The sequence below is a fragment of the Lissotriton helveticus genome, chromosome 9 (assembly GCF_964261635.1).
Source record: "Lissotriton helveticus chromosome 9, aLisHel1.1, whole genome shotgun sequence".
Lineage (NCBI taxonomy): Eukaryota > Metazoa > Chordata > Amphibia > Caudata > Salamandridae > Lissotriton > Lissotriton helveticus.
Window position 1 is genome coordinate 65,479,495 of NC_136070.1, and position 20,604 is coordinate 65,500,098.

The 20,604-nt window shown below is 45.0% G+C and overlaps 1 protein-coding gene across 1 annotated transcript in view; it reads left to right on the forward strand.

Annotated features, from left to right (window-relative positions):
• Positions 1-20,604, forward strand: part of DCAF5 (DDB1 and CUL4 associated factor 5) — a 363,408-nt gene that overhangs the window by 333,350 nt on the left and 9,454 nt on the right. The window contains exon 8 of the mRNA XM_078659462.1: positions 14,906-15,033. Coding sequence (XP_078515588.1) covers positions 14,906-15,033 — 128 coding nt within the window. The remainder of the gene's footprint in view (positions 1-14,905; positions 15,034-20,604) is intronic.

Sequence of the window (20,604 nt, forward strand, 5' to 3'; positions counted from 1 at the left end):
CATGAATAAAGTATGAAGGGTGATGTCCCAGGGATACTGGAATTGGTCAGTCCTCTTCTTGCCCCTGCCTACTTTAGCCCACTCCATCACCTATTAGTGTATCCAAATCTCTTGCCTTCTAGATATTGTCCTCTGTTGAATTAATTTCCCAGCTCAGACCCAGGTGTTGTGCCGCCAAGTCTCTTGCATTGATGAGTGACGTGCACCTTATGGCTGATTTCGCCAATTTTGGAGCGGATTTTATCTGTTTATATGTTTCTTTTTAGTTGGTTTTACTAGGAAAGCCAACTTGCTACCTTTTTAGGTTTCGACCTGGGAGTTGCAACTGCGTAGCAGTTGCTCCTCCCACAGCGAAACCTCATGATCCTACATATTGACTTTGGTTCCGCCTCGGTCTCCCATTGGCTAGCTCCATAAATGGAGGCTAGCCATTGGGAGACAGAGGCTGTCAATCACGCTTTCTGGCGAAAACGCGATTCGGGGGCGTTTCTGGGACTTTTTTTAAGTCCCGCCCCTTTGTCCCGGGCCGCGCTGTCATTGGCTGCCGGCCCGGGACACCCCCGTGACGTCATTCCCCGGGCCGCGCTGTGATTGGCTGCCGGCCCGGGACCTGACTTGTCTTTATTGCTGTTATATTCACGTATCTCTTGTTTAAATGAGGTAGTGCGGCGCTGCTTAGCTGACGGCTGTAACAGACAAACATGGTGCCTCTCGACACTAATTCATTTTCCATCCAGCCCGCGTTCCCTTTTATTGTGCATGTTGCTAAAACTTTTATTAATTTCAAGTTCTGTGAAGCGATCACTGTGTTGATGAAAGAAAGCTGTGTGGCCTCTTCACGTAATTTTTCAAAATGGCATCCGCGCCTTCCTTTTCTCAGCACAGTGCCCACTTGGTTTAGGCAGTTAAGAGGTAAGAATAAAGGGTGTTCTGGGCCTCTTTATACGAGTGGTTAATCTCGCTGGAAGCTTTCCAGGCAAGTTTTTTATTAATTCACAATTAACTTTGGGGGGAATGCGTGCGCACGCTTTTACAAGGTGCCTTATTTCCCATATTAGCCCTCCCACCTCAATTAGTATTTGGAAGCAAAAGCTGTGCTGCTGAAACCTGACGTTATGGCAAGCTTGCCAAACACACGCAGCGCCTCCTGGCGCTCTCTATATTGGCTGGCGGCACAAATAGTGCGAGCACTTCTTCATTTTCCCCTCATCGTTTTTCATAATGACTGCTGCTTTTCTCATTGCTGTTACATTCACGTATCTCTTGTTTAAATGAGGTAGTTTAAATGAGGTAGTGCGGCGCTGCTTAGCTGACGGCTGTAACAGACAAACATGGTGCCTCTCGACACTAATTCATTTTCCATCCAGCCCGCGTTCCCTTTTATTGTGCATGTTGCTAAAACTTTTATTAATTTCAAGTTCCGTGAAGCGATCACTGTGTTGATGAAAGAAAGCTGTGTGGCCTCTTCACGTAATTTTTCAAAATGGCATCCGCGCCTTCCTTTTCTCAGCACAGTGCCCACTTGGTTTAGGCAGTTAAGAGGTAAGAATAAAGGGTGTTCTGGGCCTCTTTATTATACAAGTGGTTAATCTCGCTGGAAGCTTTCCAGGCAAGTTTTTTATTAATTCACAATTAACTTTGGGGGGAATGCGTCCGCACGCTTTTACAAGGTGCCTTATTTCCCATATTAGCCCTCCCACCTCAATTAGTATTTGGAAGCAAAAGCTGTGCTGCTGAAACCTGTCGTTATGGCTTGCTTGCCAAACACACGCAGCGCCTCCTGGCGCTCTCTATATTGGCTGGCGGCACAAATAGTGCGAGCACTTCTTCATTTTCCCCTCATCGTTTTTCATAATGACTGCTGCTTTTCTCGTGACACACCTACTCACTGTCGACATCAGTCAGTTTAGATTTAAACAGCAAGCGTGTTGGTACTGACAGTGCCAAAAACGCACATATCGGCGATGGTCTACCTCTCTTAGAAAGGCACCGCAGGCTTGGTGGTCGTTATGAATATAGTGCAGTCCTGCTCTGCTTACGGTAACGGTGCATCATCTGCAGGCGTTTGTTTTCTGCAGTTTCTGCCTTATTATCTATAGATATCTCATTTTAAAACTCAGTCTGGTCCCTTAACAAACCCCCCCACAAAAAAAACGTATTGTTGCAATTGAACTGTGCCGTGTTTCATTAAAACGTGCAATTTTTATTGTTCACAAGGCAGACAAATAGATCCCTCTCCTTTGGGCTCCCCATACTTGTGATCATTACGCACTGCTGACAGTGAAACAAGACCCTTGATAAACACCCTTCTCCGTCTCTTTCACGTGCCATAAATAACCTTTTAAGAGTGCCACACATGTATTGTTGATCGCCGTGCTGCATGTAATAGTCATTACTAGTTGCATCCCTCATACTCTATAAGTGTGTCTCACAGTATGATGGCTGTCCAGCAATACCCGCCCCGGAAATGTTTTCATTTACTAATATGTGCCTCACTATATTAAACAAGCATTTACAATGCAACGGTTTCGCCTTTGGAAACGTTAAAGCTATTTGCAATGTAAATGACAATGCCATTTATTTATCTGTTTTCAAAACCAACACATAAATACAAATGTTGTCATTTACAATGCCAATAGCTCAAACTTTTCCAAAGGCGAAACCGTTGCATTCTAAATGCTTGTTTTCTTTTGGCATTGCTACCAAGTTTCCCAGGTCCATGCGTGATGTGCTACTACAGTCCACATGTTTTTTCTCTAAATTCTGGAATTGTAATCCTCTTTTATAACGGAATAAACAAGACAAAAAAATCCCATAAATCAAAGAATAAACCTGGACTGGAGAAGTACATCACGCATGGAGTTTGGAAACATGGCAGGGCTTTTTAAATGTAAATGTAAATGTTTTTGTATTTATATAGCGCCTTCTACCCTGAGGTCTCGTAGCGCTGTATTCATACCACTATGGAACCTTAAGGATCCTTTTCAATCAGTGGCACTCCCTCAATTCTCCTCACAACCCTATCGCAACTCTGGAGGGCTGCTGCTGGGTTGCGTTCTGTGGTGAATGGGGATGTAGTCTGGCTGTCTAACTCAATCAGGAGAAGTCCAAAGAAAGAAAAAGTACAGGAAAAAGTAGATACAGGATTGAGCCTTCACAAGAAATGTGGGCATATATAGTCTCCCCCGAATAATGTGCGTCAGCTTGTACGAGAGGGAATGTAGTAGTCTGCAGTGTTTGCACTCCTGTTAATCGAATACCCTAAGAGGCTTGTTGAATTTAAGGTGGTTAGGGTTCGCTGTTAAGGCGTAGTTTATCAAAATGAATTGGACTTGTTGTTTTAGTTTTAGACAAAGTCTATTTCTTGATTCTGAAGTCATTGCAGTCCAAATATATGGCATTTGGAGTCCATTGTGAACAATTTTGCAAAAAGCCAACCGAGCCATCACGACCTATGTAGTACGTTCTGTATGATGGGCTCTCTGTAGGAGTGGTAGGATCTTCCTAAGCATTAAGGGTTGAAAATTAGTGGTTCGTCTTTTTGGGAATTCATAGAACAAGCTGAAGTCAAAAATATGCCCTGGGTCTTCGATTTGAGTGGTAGTCGCGCCCAGGCCCATTGTCTTTGGCTATTTGTCGCCAGTAATAAAATCATCGTTTTGTAGTTGTTAAAGCAATAGGTTTCTCTAATCCCAAAGTATATGCGGGCAAACGCTTTGTGATCTTATTTCGCTCTCCTGATCTGTCCGGTAGAGTCTGGCTGAATGGTTTGTTGAGTCTTCGAGTACCACGATGGCCAACCGGTAATGCTCCCGGTCTGAGACTGTGCTCTTTACACTTGTGCTACAGCAGCATCCGTCATGTCCCCGTGAAACCACAAAGAGGTTTTAAGCAGAAATGGTCATTATTTCACACAAAATGTTGCTGTTACTCTTTTCATGTGCTTTCCAGAGCAGATCCCAGGTTTGACCATGATCTCCTTTGTTATTGGTGCACTCAAACCTTTGCAAACCTTTGCATCTGACTTGGTCTGTCCCCACATCCAGCGCTTCATACTTTGCGACTTCTCAAGTCTTTTGACTGAAGAAACCTATTGTTGTGTGATGTTTCAGGGAAAGGTTCCCTGCAATGAGTAGTCATTCTTGTATGTTTAAGACGGTAAGCTCCTTTGGGTGAGCGTACCACTATTTTACTTGTGGGTGAGTGCAAGTTATCTCCAGCCAGTCACCCATCTCTGTCGATATGTCAACAACACAAAAACTCCTTGAGGAATTGTTTTAGAAAACCTTTAAAAAAATGCATTGGATGATTGGCCAATAGATCCAATCAAGGGAATCACTGGAATAAAAAAAGCAAACAAAATAAGACACACTAGTAAGAGATGTACTCAATGCTGGGTTTATTTATGTAATTGTGGTCTTTGAAAACCAGTAACATATAGAAATTACGAACTGTTATTTTTTTCAATCATGTTTTTTCAATAGACAAATCACAAATATGATCAAACAGTTGAATACAATTTCTTTGTAGGTTCACATAGACATGTGTTACTCAGCAAAGTCATGCAGTATTTCTAGGAGTGTTAAAAAAAAAAAAGACCTTGCATTATTGAGAAAAACGACTCCACCTAATCCCAAAACCTCTATGCCTGGAGTACATGTGAGATATTTATCTGTAGTGTAAAGGTTGATGTGGGAGAAAAAGTCACGTTTGGGTTTCTTAGAGGATTAAAATCATGTACTTGACTTCATTTCAAGGTAGCGGGGTTGGTGGGGAAGCGGGAAGGGAGATTTAACTCAGTATCAGGTCCCACCAAGGCCTGCTTCTTCGGGCAGGTCTAGATGAATGAGGGTTTCCATAGTCTTGCTCAGCCCAGGCTTCACAACCGCTCCGCACTCCTGCTTCTCATAGAAATGACAACACAATTATAAGAGGACATAGTGAAAGTAAACATATGTGGTGCTAAGGGTACCCAAGACTAATCTGGAGACCCACACTATAACGAGCCACTGAGGGAACTGTGCCTAGGGATGCCATGGTACCTAAGACGGATCAGCCTTGGAGGAGTAGGGGTAATGTTCTAAGTAGGAACGATGGGGCTGGGGTGGGTACAATACCTGAGAAAGACAGAAAAAGTGATAGGGGGCTCACAAAACTAGGCACTTATACAATTGTCCTAACACACAAAGATAAAGGAAAGAGGAAAACAAATGTAAAACAAAGACAAACCCTCAAATCCCTACCTCCACGTGGTCAATGACAGGAAGGGGACTTTGAGACAAGTAAGAGACTGGATCTAAATCCTTATTAAGGCCGATGACCCTCAGTGGCGGTATGAAGGCCGAAACATGTTGATAACAGCCGAAAGGGGGACGGGGAACTAATTACCCAGGTACACCTCAAATCATAGTTTTAACCCTGCCAAAGGGGGGCCAGATTAAGGTAGGGAGAGAACCCTTTTTGGTAGTTTTAAGTTCATTCTGCATAGTGGATCCCTTGGGCATTAGCTCCATAAAACACACTTTGCTCCACCCTGAGTGTTGGTCTGTGCCAGAGTGTGGTAGCAGGCCCTACGAGGAAGCATACCACTGTCTAGTGGGTGAGGCCAGTTTTAAAACCACCGAGGGCTTCCCAGAGAGGGGTTGTGTTAGATTTGTTTTTACCTTTCCCTTTTCTTTGTTGGGATATTCGAGAGGGAGAACAAGGGAAGAGTGGAACCTCTCGCCCCTTTGTTATTGTGTTTATAATACTTATACAATTGTACATGGTGCCTGAGATTGATGGGGGTGAGGTATGCATACTGTGCCGGAGACCGGTAGAGCTATTTACACTGGACCCAACATTAGACTGTGCCAAGGACTCACCTGGTACCCAAGGTACTGAGGGATCCGCGCTGGACACCATACTGGAGACTGACGTAGTTGTTTACTCTGTACCCACCACTGCACTGTGCCAGGGTGTGACATGGTACCCGAGGTTGGCGGGGCAGAGGGATCAGTGCTGGTCACAATACCCGAGTCAGGTAGATCTGCGACAGAGCGGTTTGCACCGTACCCACCACTGGACAGAGCTGTGGCAGACCAATGACCTGTGCTTGAGAGCTTCCATGATACAGTGGAGGTGACGTCATTTTCAAACTGTTATAGATGGTGGCATTAGCACAATTTTGATAGATGCCAAGTGGCATCTTAGGCCCCCCTGGCAGTGAGCCCAATTGCGCCCACGCCTCCCTCCCAGCAGCCAAGTCTGGCGCCCCCCAGGCCAGAATCAATGAGCAAGCGCATTTATTGATTGTGTAAGAATTGGATCTTCTGTCAGCCCACAAAACGCCCACGTTCTCAGAGCCCTTCTGGGAAGCAGTCATTGTTCTTTTTATGAAGCAAGCAGTCACAGCTGATATCGGATTCGCTTCTCCTGCTCTACCCGTGCAAACAATGGTGCGAACATCAGTCACAGAATCATCTGCCCCTTTAACGAGCTTGTCTCCTGCAGTTATTGTTCACACCAGGTGGATGTGAAGCCTCGTGGGATCTGCAGAGTTTCCATGACAGCCGAGGGACTCTCCATTTGTGGTGGTTGTTTTGTGTTTTCCATTGTTGTTCCTGCTGGTAGTAGTTAGCTGTAGGGCTCAATAGTTGAGTCTGATAGAGATTAGAAACTGGGGCCGTGTACCAAGCATGGGTGGAGGGCACTGGTCTCCCATCCTACAGCTGTGCATAACCCCTGGAAGGGCCCTTCCGCCCAGTAATGCCTTGTGGGATTCAGGGCCCCTACCTAAATACCTGCTGCTTATTAGACAGGACCGAGAGTACAGGGTGGGTCTGGGTGCAGCGGAGCGTTTAGGACAGGACCAAGAGTACAGGGTTGGTGTGGGTGCAGCAGAGTGCTTAGAAGAGAACCAAGCAAAGGATAGGTGTAAGTGCTGTGGAGTTCTTAGGACAGGACCAAGAGTACAGGGTGTGTGTGGGTGCTAAGGAGTCCTTAGGACAGCACCTAGAGTACAGGGTGGGTGTGTGTGGGTGGGTGCTTTGGAGTGCTTAGGACAGGACCAAGAGTACAGGGCGTGTGCGAGTGCTGCAGAGTCCTTAGCACAGGACCAAGAGTACAGGGTGTGTGTGGGTGCTGCGGAGTGCTTATGACAGTACCTAGAGTACAGGATGTGTTTGTGTTGCGGAGTGCTAAGGACAGGACGAAGAGTACACAGTGGGTGTTGATGGAGCGCATTGCTTAGGAGAGGATCAGGCAAAGGGTAGGTGTAGGTGCAGCGGAGTGCTATGGACAGGACCAAGAGTACAGGGTGTGTGTGTGTGTGGGTGCAGAGGAGTGTGTGGAAGTAGGTCTCTCTGATAATGAAGTTCTGGAGGCAGTTAATATGAAGAGAGAGTCTTTATTAAGTAGCTGTAATCATTTAGACCCCATCCAGCAGCAAGACAGAGTTAACTGTAACAATCCGTTCAAACAGTGCCAGGCAACCTTCACCACATTCCAGAACCTGGAATCAGTGGCTGAAAAAAAGGCTGAGGACACCACATCACCTTCCCCTCCATGAACAAACAAAACCATAACATAAGAATAATATTCAACTAAAGCATGCAATATTGAAGAATCGGGGAAGGGAAAGAAAATAAAAATAAAATAAAAACAAAAACCTAAAGAAAATACTGCTGAACACAATTTTGCATATCAAGCAACAAAGTCACGTAAGTGAAGGGGAGCACGTTTCAAATGTACTGGTCTATTAGAGCTCCCAGTAGCTCCAACATTTTCAGCTCTTTGTCCTGGTAACAGCAGAGGAGAACTACCAGTGGAATGAGCGTAGGAACATTTTGCCACCCTGTTCAAATTCCTAATCCTGTGATCACTTGTCTGTATAGCATTCTTAAAGAGCTTAATCACTCGAATAGGTTGACTGAACTTAGATGTACCTGCCCCTTTCTTAAGCAACCTAATTTTGATCCAGTCACCAACTTTGACAATAGTGCTATTCACTGCCTTCCTTTCATCATAACACATTTTTCTCTCATTCATCTAGTTTCTCTCACTTTCTTCCCAACCATCTGTGTTGTCTACTTTCTCATCAACCAAAGCCCTCTCAGATGAGATCCAGGACAGAGTCATCTCAACATTGGCTACTCTCCCTTTAAAGAGGCGAAATGGAGCTATAGCTGTCGAAGAATGAGGGGTGAAGCGATACTCCATGACCTTTTTTCGCAAGGCAGATTCCCAGCAAGCACCACAAGACCTAGCTTGTTGCAACGTTTCTTTAAGAACCTTTATAAACCTCTCCACAACGCCATTACTTTTCCGATGATATAAGGAAGACTTCTTGTGAATGATTCCTCTCGAAGCCAAGAAATACTCCATGAAATGAGATGTAAATTGGACACCGTTATCTGACAGGATGGTGCATGGAAAGCCCTCCCGCTCAAAAAGTTCATCTAAAAAGTTCACAACAACAGAGGATTCAACAGAATTAACAATCTTGATCTCCGGCCATCGTGAAAACATATCCAGACAGACTATGACATAACGATCTTGTGAGATTAATCTTACTGGTCCCAAAATATGTATACAAATGTCCGGCCAAGGGGCAGTAGCTTAATCCCTAATCACCATGGGTTGCGTCCTACACTTTAATGACTTGTCACTATTCACACACTCTGCACATTCACGAACAAGTCTTCTACATAGACGTACATCCCGGGCCACCAATACGCTCCCCTGACCCTCTCTTTGGTTTTAGCAATGCCCATATGAGAGGCATGATCGTTCTTGACTATCTTTTCCCTCATGGCGAGAGGTGGAACCAACTTACTGCAACGCAAAAGTAATCCACCAATAACAGACAAATCATCCTTGACGTGCCAGAAACCCGTGAGAATATCTTCACGGTTTTTCTTCTCACACCACGTTCCTTTGACCATGGCAATGACAAGTCGTATCAGACACAAGTTCATGCTTCCACTCCTCTTCCGTAATGACACCTTCACTTATCAGACACACATTGACTTCCTCTTCTAATTCTTCACCACCAAACCATTCAACATCAACAGACGTTTCCTCGTTCTCAGTACCTAGCCTACAGAGGCAGTCTGCTAAAACATTGTTGGCACCAGGGAGATATTTTAGATCAAAATCAAATTCTTGAAGGGCTACAACCCATTTGCATATCCGGTGACTGGCAAAATCAATGCCTTTTTTTGAAAATACTTCCTTGAGGGGTTTGTGGGTAGACAAAACTTTAAATTTCTTGCCCCATAAAGATGTTCGCAGTTTACGAACAGCCCAGAACACACCCAGTGCTTCTTTCTCTATGACAGAGTAATTACATTCAGAGCCTCTTAGAGACCTGGAGATAAACAAGATGGTTTTCTCAACTCCATCAATCTTCTGTAACAAGACAGCCCCTCCTCCAGTGGAGCTGGCATCGGTCATGAGATAAGAGGGCTTGGAAGGGGCATAACTACTCAAAGATGGTGCGATGTTGAGCAGACGTTTCATATTTGTGAACTCCTTTTCTCAAACATCGGACCAATCAACTCGCACCCCTTTTTTAACAAAGATCTTAGTGCCAAAGTTCTGCCAGCAAAGTTGGGAACAAATGTATGGTAAAACTCAGCCATACCTAAAAACTTAATGAGTTCATCTTTAGTAGAAGGTGAGCGCAAATTGATTATAGAGTTTACCAGCCCTATATTAGGTTTGATACCTTCTGCTGAAACAAAACTGACCAAAGTACTCAATCTCCTTGACATTAAACTAACACTTATCAGCTCGAAGGGTTAGACCCGCATCTTTAAGTTAACGTAGCACCTGCCTGAGTCTTGTGTCATGTTCTTGTTCATTGGACACGAAAATAAGCACATCGTCTTGATAGACTTTAACACCCTTCAGACCCCCAAGAATACCCTACACCACTCTCTGGAAGACAGAGGCAGCAGAGATTATACCGAAGGGCATCCTCAGGAATCTAAAGGTGCCAAAAGGCGTCACAAATGCAGTCCGATCTTGTGAGGAGGGATGTAACTTGACCTGGTGGTAAGCTGAGGTCAAATCTAAGGAGGAGAAATGCTTCGCACCATCCAGAGAGCACAACATCTCAGTAATATTTGGCAGTGGATAGTGGTCAACAATCACAGCTCTGTTCAGCTCTCTTAAGTCAACACAGAGCCGGGCCTCTCCGTTGGCCTTACGTGCCATCACAACCCGGAGAGACCCATTCTGTAGCCTCAACTTGGTGGATGATCCCTTTTTCTTTAAGTTTCTCTAACTCAGACTTCATACTATCTCTTACCAAGAGAGGAATATTCCTGACTTTTGCAACTCTAGGAATAGAATTGTGCTTCAACTTTATGCACTGTATGTAGTTTTTGAAATACCCAAGTACTTTTGCAAAGACACCCGGAAAATCTCTTATCAGATCGTGAGCAGGTTCGTTAACTACACTGATGAGTGGCAGTTCCTTCAGACGAACCTGGTGATCTTCATTAGGGTCGAGAAACACATGCAACTCCTTCTGGTGAAACCAACTAGTGAGCGAGTCCCCCCTTACTGAAACCTATATCTTCCCAAATATAATCCTTCCTTTAAAATTGATGGAACCACAAAAGTAGCCACTCAAATCAATAGGAACCCCTCCATAACCTTTCGGTTTGACATCAGCTTTCAAAAGGGACACTTTACCGTGTAAGTTATTTTCATAGAACACCTTAGGGATCAGTGTAATTTTTGCCCCAGTCAAATAACATTTTGACTGAAGCTCCATTGATAAGAACTTCTTCATGAGGGCCATCTGATCTAGCAGCTAAAATTTGATGAACTATGACCTCCTCCCCTTCATCATCAAAGAGGTAAATTTCTTTCACAGATTTTTGGTTAAAGCCAGATCTACAACATTTCGTAATATGCCCCTTTTTCCCACATTTTTTACAAAAAACTTTCCACCCTGGACAACTTTTAAAAACAGCCATGTGGCAAGAGTCACCACATCTATAACATTTCCCTTGAAACACCCTTTGATTGACTGGTTTTCGGAGTGCAACAGCTTTCAATTTTGTAGATCGGTCAACAACAGTTTTAACTTCAGGATAGTCTTTGTTCTCAGTGAAAGTTTCCTTTTTTATGACCTCGACGCAAGCTTTCGAGTGTTCATATGTCTTTTGTGGTGGTAATGACTTCTTGAAGAGAGGGATTGTCTTTTTGCCAAATGGCGTCTCTGGTCTTGTCAAGAACACAACCCAACATGAATTGTTCTCCAAGTCGTTCGTCCAATGTTGGACCAAAGTTGCACGTAGAAGCCAACTTGCGTAGAACTGAGACATACTCCTCTACCGATTCCTCTGGTCTCTGCATCCTTCTACCAAAGTGGTAGCGCTTGAGCACAGTGCTAATCTTAGGCAGATAATGCATATCTAATTTTTGTAAACAAGTTTTATATTCAATAAGCAAAGAGGATTCACTATCGGGAAGGTCCGGAAGGTGTTCGAAAGCTTCCTGACCCTCATCACCTAGACAGTGCATGAGAAGAGAAGTTTTCCTCTGTGCGCTTAATGAGGTGCCGCAGACTTGAGCATAATGGGAAAAAACCTTTTTGCCACTTTTTCCAAGGTATGGGAGGTGGACCAGGAGATGAGAGGAAAAACGGAGGAGAAGTGACATTTTGCATAATGCTATGAAATAAAAATGGTACACACACGAAATATAAATGCAAGTAACAATGCGTAAATCAAAAAAGTAAGCTGTGCATATCTGCGTTGTGAGGAAGGCAACGGACACGCTATAATACACTCAAAGATGTGTGTGTCAGCGTAGGAGAAATAACGGTGTGCGCTGGCAACCTGACACACAGAAAGTGTAGGCAAAAGCTATGCGTGTCAGCAATGTTTGAGTTGTGTCAAACAATGTCGAGTAAGGAGTTACATGCACCAGCGTTACACTGACACGCCAAGAATGCAGACAAAAGCTGTGCGTGTCAGCATTGTCAGAGCAGATAAAAGCTGTGCGTGTCAGTGATGTCGTTGTTGTGAAGAAAACAGCTGATCGCAAAAGGATATTGCGGATAAGCGTTGGAAGGAAAGCAGCTGACTTAAAGCTCACCGCGTGTAATAGCGCACAACTGTAAATATTGTTGTTACCCAGGGAACCGGCAACAAAGCAGGAAGACGCTGCACGCAATGTGTGTGTCAAAGTCAGAGAGGCGTCTTGTTCAACTGATGTCACAAAGGCTCCAGACTTGCTAGCTGTGAGGAACTCAGGCAAAACCTCAAAATGGCCACGACGTATGCGCGTGATGACGTTGAGGCAGGAACTACCAGAGATAGGCCCAAGAGGTCAGGCAAGGATGTGCAGGTCAGGCAGGGGCCAGAGAGCAGGGTGCGGCGTCTCAAAAGACAAGGCAATAAAACGCAGCAGACAAACCTCGAGGTAGAAGACTCATTGAACTGGCGGTGCACACACGCAGAGCCACTAACCTCCCTCGATGTGAGGAACTAAGTGAACACTCCGAAATCTTTTTTTGAAGCCGGGAGGATTCAGTAGAAGGCAAGAGCGCTCAGGAGTTACCACTGCTCAGAGAGGCGATGAGGAACAGCAATGAGGGATGTGCAGGCAGGTAAGATGATCCTTCTTCCTTTTTGTAGAGATGGAGCTTTTGTAGTAAAATTTTGGCTGTTGGGGTCTCAGGAGACGCATGGGTAAATCGTCGCCAAAATGTGGAAGTAGGTCTCTCTGATAATGAAGTTCTCGAGGCAGTTGACATGAAGAGAGAGACTTTATTAAGTAGCTGTACTCATTTAGACTCCATCCAGCAGCAAGGCCGAGTTAACTGAAACAATCAGTTCAAACCGTGCCAGGCAACCTTCACCACATTCCAGAACCTGGAATCAGTGGCTGACAAGAAGACTGAGGACACCACAGAGTGCTATGGACAGGATCAAGAGTACATGGTGGGTGGGTGTGTGTGTGGGTGCAGCAGAGTGCTTAGGACAGGACCAAGAGTACAGAGTGTGTGTGGGTGCAGTGGAGTGATTAGGACAGGACCAAGAGTAGAGGGTGGGTGCAGCGGAGTGCTTAGGACAGAACCAAGAGTACACGGTGGGTGTGAGTGCAGCGGAGTGCTGAGGATAGGACCTAGAGTACAGGGTGTGCTTGGGGGTGCTGCTGAGCGCATAGGACAGGACCTAGAGTACAGGGTGTGTGTGTGTGTGTGTGCGCACACGCTTAGGACAGGACCAAGAGTACACGGTGGGTGTGGGTGCAGCGGAGTGCTTAGGACAGGACCTTGAGTACAGGGTGTGTGTGTGTGTGTGGGTGCAGCAGAGTGCTTAGGACAGGACTAAGAGTACAGGGTGTGTGTGTGTGGGTGCAGCTGAGTGCTTAGGACAGGACTAAGTACTGTGTGTGTGTGTGTGGGGGGGCTGCTGCTGAGTGCTTAGGACAGGACTAAGAGTACAGGGTGTGTGTGTGTGGGTGCTGCTGAGTGCTTAGGACAGGCCCAAGAGTACTGGGTGGGTGTGTGTGTGGGTGCTGCTGAGTGCTTAGGACAGGCCCAAGAGTACAGGGTGTGTGTGTGTGTGGGTGGGTGCTGCTGAGTGCTTAGGACAGGACTAAGAGTACAGGGTGTGTGTGTGTGTGTGTGTGTGGGTGCAGCTGAGTGTTTAGGACAGGACCTAGAGTACAGTGTGTGTGTGTGTGGGTGCAGCTAAGTGCTTAGGACAGGACTAAGAGTACAGGGTGTGTGTGTGTGGGTGCTGCTGAGTGCTTAGGACAGGACCAATAGTACAGTGTGTGTGTGTGTGGGGGGGGTGCTGCTGAGTGCTTAGGACAGGACTAAGAGTACAGGTTGTGTGTATGTGTGGGTGCTGCTGAGTGCTTAGGACAGGACTAAGAGTACAGGGTGTGTGTGTGTGGGGGGGTGCTGCTGAGTGCTTAGGACAGGACTAAGAGTACAGGGTGTGTGTGTGGGTGCTGCTGAGTGCTTAGGACAGGACCAAGAGTACAGGGTGTGTGTGTGTGTGGGGGGGTGCTGCTGAGTGCTTAGGACAGGACTGAGAGTACAGGGTGTGTGTGTGTGGGTGCTGCTGAGTGCTTAGGACAGGACCAATAGTACAGGGTGTGTGTGTGGGGGGGGGGGTTGCTGCTGAGTGCTTAGGACAGGACTAAGAGTACAGGGTGTGTGTATGTGTGGGTGCTACAGAGTGCTTAGGACAGCACTAAGAGTACAGGGTGTGTGTGTGGGTGCAGCGGAGTGCTAATAAAGAGAAGGATGGACCCTGCCTAATGAGCACAACGTCGCAGGTCTTGAGAGTGTTCGAATAAGATGGGACAAGATGCTGCCCTTCACGAGGCAGATCCCATTCGCGATCCATCTGACCTGGAGGTACAGGAATCCTAGAACAGCATATGTCTCACATAGTCCCCCATCCCTGAGTTATTAGAGTGTCTTCTTGGAGTCAGAACTTCTGAAATGCAGTTGAGTGGTTTTGTGTGCTGATCACAGAGACCAGGGCAAAACTATTCATTTGCACAATGTCACAACATGCTCTATAAAAGACATATTAATTTTGGAATCTGGAAGTTTTTGCCAGAAATCTTTATGCAACATTGATGTCTACCTTTTTCACCGCAGTAAGTGGAGCAAATGCAATCAAAGCGCATTCGATAGGATGGAGGCGGGGAATTGCTTCTCTTTATCCTTAAGCAGCCAGCATTTTTAATGAGCAATGTTATCTGTGTGGAATGCGTTTTAGCCTGTCTACCTTAAGGGTCGTGTTTCTAAAGGGCTACTCCTCTTCTGTATCATCTGTAAACTGTGTCAGTGCTTCAAGTTCATACCTTCTCCCTCTTCCTCTTTTTCTTCACACTGATGGACATGTTTCTCCTGTTTTGCTGCATTGCTTCTCTACAGGTGGAGCTGGGCGGGTGGTGAATGGAGCCTTCTTAGTGCTGAAGGGTCATCGGTCAATTGTCAACCAGGTGCGCTTCAACCCCCAGAACTACATGATCTGCTCATCCGGTGTCGAGAAGGTGATCAAGGTGAGTTTAGAAGCCTGCATGGTCCAGGATGGTTGAGGCCCGAGAGAGTGTAGGTGAAATTGAAGCAGTTACACTTGGATCTTGCTGCAGCTGGCTCAGCCCAAGCCAGTTGAACTATAGCAGTCTTAAATCCAATACATGTAGATGTCTGGGTCAAGTGAAGTTCCCTGGTCTCTAGGAGAGATTCTTCGACATCCCGTTTATTTTCGTTTTAGCATTTTTGTGCTTTTTCTTTTTATTAGAAACATTTTCCCTGTGGTCATAGTATGTATGTATGTGTGTTTTTTGTATGGTGCTAACCTTGCCAAAAAGCAACAGAGTGCTGTAGAGTGATAAAGGAAATGATACAGTCAAGAATGATTTGAGAGGTATCTAGTTTCTGGGAACAGAAGGGAATTGTTGGTGACAGAATGTTGTGCCTCAGAAGAGGGGACTCTTCAACGTTTCCCTACATTGGAGCAGCATTGATGGATGGATAAAGGGATGTTGTTACAGATCCTGGGTGCACACTTGGAAAAGGCCTGTTGACTTGTCTTTTCTTTCTTACACTTCTTTGTCCTCACTCTGATGGCGTCTCTTGGCTATCGGTGTGCCGAGAGATACCTGCCATAAATGAGCTTGTCAGCCTGATAGGGGAGCGTGCTGGGGGTGATGGCTTTGGAAATTTTGCAGCTGGTTTTGAAGACTGAATGTCACTCTCCTTACCGGGCTGCACAATCAGGAAGGGAAAGATGTTATCATATTTCCTTGGGCCCTCACTGAAATGTCCCACACTGTGTAAGATGCCATTAATGGAGCCAATGTGGAGTCTGGGAGGTCATGGAGAAGAGTGTTTCCATTGCTTGCATTTCCAGATGTGAGAGCATCAATAAAGGCTTGAAAAGCAGTTCTTAAGTCGTTTTGTTGTAGAAGCGCTTTCATTTTATTTACCGGAGAGAACTGGTACCAGGCCATCTTGTGTTTTTTGGCCCTGTGTTCTTTGAGGGGAAGGTTTGTGTCTAAAGTGAATCTAAGTGACTTGGCGTTCGGAGAAAGTTTGGGGTTGAAGCTAAAGGTTCATGTAATTGAGCCAGTTTGTACTATTTCTTACTTGTTGTTCTTAGCAAACAACAGGGGATCTGTCTTGGTGAAGTTCAGGTTCAAGTAGGCGTTGGATATCCAGGTCTGGGTCAGAGGCAGGTAGTATTCACAGTGTTATTGATGAAGGATTCTGTCCAGTAGAGGTTGTGTATTCTCATCATATTGATGGATTTTAATGCTGTTTTATGTGAGTAGAGCCACCAGTGTGCTCTGTGTAGATGTTGAAGCTGACAAGGGGGAGGATAAAACCCTGGGGCACTCCACAGGTGGCAGGGAATCTCCTGGGACCTAGATGTGCCCCTGTGAACAAACTGGTTTTAGTCAGAAAGGTAGGAAGAGAAACCAGTGCAGGGAATTTGAGACTTCATTGTGTGGATGAGGGCGGGATGGCGGACAAAGTTAGATGCAGCTTAAGAAGTACAGCAAAATCATGAGGCAGGGGCCATCTTCATATGTTGTCGGGAGGGCATGGTCTATGATGTTTCTGTTCTGCAGCATGATCTGAAGCCAGAGTGGTAGCCGTGCAGGAGATGTTTGGGGTTGATGTGATTTTGCAGTTGAGCTTAGGATCCTTTTTCGATGATCTTGCTGATAAAGGGTGGATAGGTGATGGGCAGGTGTTGGCAGTGTCATCAGATACTAGAGTAGGTTTCTTTTGACGTGGAGGGGATCTGCCCTGTGTTTAGAGATTCTTGGGCGATAGCTTGCATGAGGGAGCATTTGCGAAATGTGAGTGTTGTGAGAGAGCGTCTTTGGAGAGAGCTTTGATGAAGAGGTGGTTTTGGAGGAGTTGAGTATGTCGTTGAGATTCGCAAGAGAGGAGGTTTGAAGGATGATAATTACTGAATGCTATGAGAAGGAGGGTGTGTGAGAGGAGAAGCAGAGTGCTCTTAGACCGTTTTTATTATTTTTTACTGAAAAAGCGTTTGATGGCATTTCACTTGTCGGTGGAGTGTGAAATGGGAGAGTGTGGCAGGTGTTGAGGTAGTCCTGATTGTCTGTAAGGGCCTTCACTTCTGTTGTCATCTTCATTGAAGGTGTTGCTCTGGCCGATGTTATGTGCTGTCTATGCAATGCACAGAGGATTCCTCAGTAGCCTCAGGTCATCGGGGTTCTATTTTTGATCCATTTTCTTTCTGCAGATGGTGCATTTGTTTTCGGCAAGGTCTTTTTGGAGTGCCAGAATATTAAAGGTTTTGACAGGCATTTGCATGTTTTGGTTGGACAATATATGTACACATGGTTTTCCAGGCAAATGTTGAGATTGTTTAGAAGGGTGCCGAGGTTGCATATCCAGGTGAGAGATGAGTTCAAGCTTTGGAGAAGTCTTTGAAGGATCTGAAGATTTGGTGTTTTCTTCTGAGTTAACTTTGCTTATTGGTTGGAAGTTGAGGTGGGATGGCGAGGTGGTCAGTCTAGTTCTCATTTATGTATGTTTCGCATTGGATAGTTAGTGATGATGAGAAGGTGAGATCTTGGATGTGGCCTTTGGAGTGTGTTGGTTGGGTGCTGTGCTGTACCACATTGACTGTTAATTAGGTTGAGGAGGCGTCTCTTGTTTTTTTTAGAACTTGCATTGTCTAGGTAGGTCGAAGTCACACAGGAGGGTGGTGTAGCATGCAAGGACCTGCATGGAGGTGGTGGGACGAACCATGCAAGGACCTGTATGGAGGTGGTGGGACGTAGCATGCGAGAACCTGTATGGAGGTGGTGGGACGTAGCATGCGAGGACCTGTATGAAGGTGGTGGGACGTAGCATGTGAGGATCTGTATGGAGGTGAGTTTTGCTTACCTGCCTGTGGGGAAGAGCCAGCAGGATTTAAAGAGGGAGAGGTGTGGCTCCGCGGCTTGGGCGACTGACACTGGACGCTGAGGATCACGGTTCAAACCCCAACTCCGGCGACAGGGGTCTGCCCAGCACCATACGACTCTGGGCAATAGCTCGCTTAATCTTCCCAACGCCCCCCAGCGCCAAGATATCCCTTCGGGTGTGATTCTTGAGCTACACAAGTACTGTATTTACAAGGTGACTTCAAGTTCTCCACCTTATTAGCACAGTCCACATTCTGGATTCTGTTATACATGGGAATAGGGGCATCTAGTGTGTTGGGTACAAACTCTATTTTTGTGATGAAGAAAGGGCAAATCTAATGGTGATGAGGTCTGATGTTTGGAGTGTTGAGTATTGTAGCTATCTTGTTAATACACGTTTTCATAGTTTGATGAGGTGTGGCATTTAGTGGGATGTGTAATAGGTTGGGTGGGTCTGTGTTGTAAGAATCTGTGGTCTTGATTTTACTTTAAGTTTGCCTGCTGAACCGTCATGCTGCGGACTTAAAAAAAAAAAAAAACTTTGGCTGGTCTTAAATAACAGAATAAAAGGGATATGTCCACAACTATCATACGTACTAAAATACAGAGAAAACAACACATATGAATGCAGTGAATCCCATGCAACATTATTCATTCATAAGGGCTCTTTGCTTCTTACTAACGTTTGTGAACCTTTACGAACATACAAGACTTTAGTCCTGGCTTCAGATGCAATTGTGTTGCTCACTTTAGCTTTACATTAGGGATTAATAACTGTTTTAGTTATTTTATATATTGTGATTTATGGTAAGGCAGTGTTTCTGGTTAGACTACCTTTGACTTTGAATGTTGTTTTGCTGTTGCAATTTAGAATAGTTGTTGTACCTTTGAGTTTATCAGGGTGCAGTTTGGTGTTTCAGGGTGAGCCTGTAGGACAATTAGGGGTAGGTGGTTTTCTGCTGTAGTCTGTGCTCGGGTGTGTACAGCAGGGCATTGTGATCCCTGCACTGCTTTTTCTCATGAGGAAAAGGGCCTCCTCCTGTGTAGTCTTGTGCCCTCTCTTATGCCTACAGCCACAAATATTCCACTACATTCTTACTGACCCTTTCCAGGCTGTGGCTTTTGTGGCTTGAACACATTCTCCTGCTTTGAGTCAAATCAAATTTCAAAGCTTTATTCGATTATTAAAAACAATCACAAAAGCGGGATACACAGAATACATGATATTAAAACACCAGACTTTTCCTATGCGACACAGCTTTGAGTAAAAAAGTAGCAGTAAAAAAGCAAGTATCAACGGAGTCAAGAGCAAATAACAATTTCATGGCTTGGGGAGTAGCGTACACAGAGTGTTTTATAAAAACAGGTCTAAGATAATAGCGCCGGAGGTGTAAGTAAAAAGGGCAGATAAGCATAAAGTGCAGAGTGCATTGCCTAGATTGGCCATCACAGGGACAAGGGGATTGGCTATGGAATTTCATCACTGGGAAGGCCACTAGGTTATGAACAATACCAAGTCTTAATCTCGTAAGAACAAACAGATGTGATTGCTTGGTAATAAACTTGAGATACATAGGCATGTCCTGGTCCTCCAACAAATTTGAATGATAAAATACAAAGGTTGACATGGAGCCACATTTTGCTTTACATAAGCTGGATTTAGTCCCAATAAAAATATTTTTAAGTTCTTTTTTGGAGACAGTAACAGCACTGTATGGATCTTTAACAATGTCGAGGTTAAGGATAGTGCTGTAGGAGGAAGAAACATAACTTAACCAGGGGATTTTGTAGGCTTTGCTCATTTTAAGACAATCTAAAATGATCTGTCTAGTAAAATCAGTTTCTGCTTTAGCCCATATAGACCTCCAAACCATTAGGGGTCTCATTTCCAACAGGTCGGTTAAATAGTACAGGCTCGCCTCGCTATGACACAGTTCATTGGAAGCCGAGGATGGCAGGCAAAGGAGTCTTTTAAGGAACCCGTTCTCTGTAACTTGGAGTTCCTTATGAGGGCTGTAGCCCCATAAGCCAGACCCATATAGGGCAATAGATACACACCGATGCCTATAAATGTTAAGCATGTCCGGTATGCGGCGGCTACCGAGCTTGGAAACAAAACGAAAGACTCCAGTGGAGCTCTTAGCCATCCTAGCATTTACATTAGAAAGCTCCTGTGTCCAGGTCCCTTTATTATTCAAAGTCACTCCGAGGTAGCAAAATCTATCCACCACCTCAATTTTTTGATTATTAAAATGAAACTGCTTTATTAAATTCATACGTTTACCACAAGCCATGATATAGGTTTTAAAATTATTAACTTTCAGCTTTCTGACCTTGATGAAATCATAAAAATAATTCATTAATTTTTGAAGCCCATTTGGGGTGCGCGAGAGTAATACCGTGTCGTCGGCATAAAGCAAGACGGGCACGTCTTTGCCACCAATCTGAGGGGAGTCAGCCTCAACCTTCTTCAATTCAGATTCTATAGAATTTATAAAAAGGGAAAAGAGCAAGGGGGCCAACACACAACCTTGTCTAATACCAGACTTAACCTCAATTTTCTCTGTACATTCCCCAGCCTGACCAAAGCGGATCTGAGCTGATAATTTACTATAAAGTCTAGCCAGGAAATGTATTATTGCTGGAGGGGCGCCCATACCTAAGAGAGTGGACCATAAT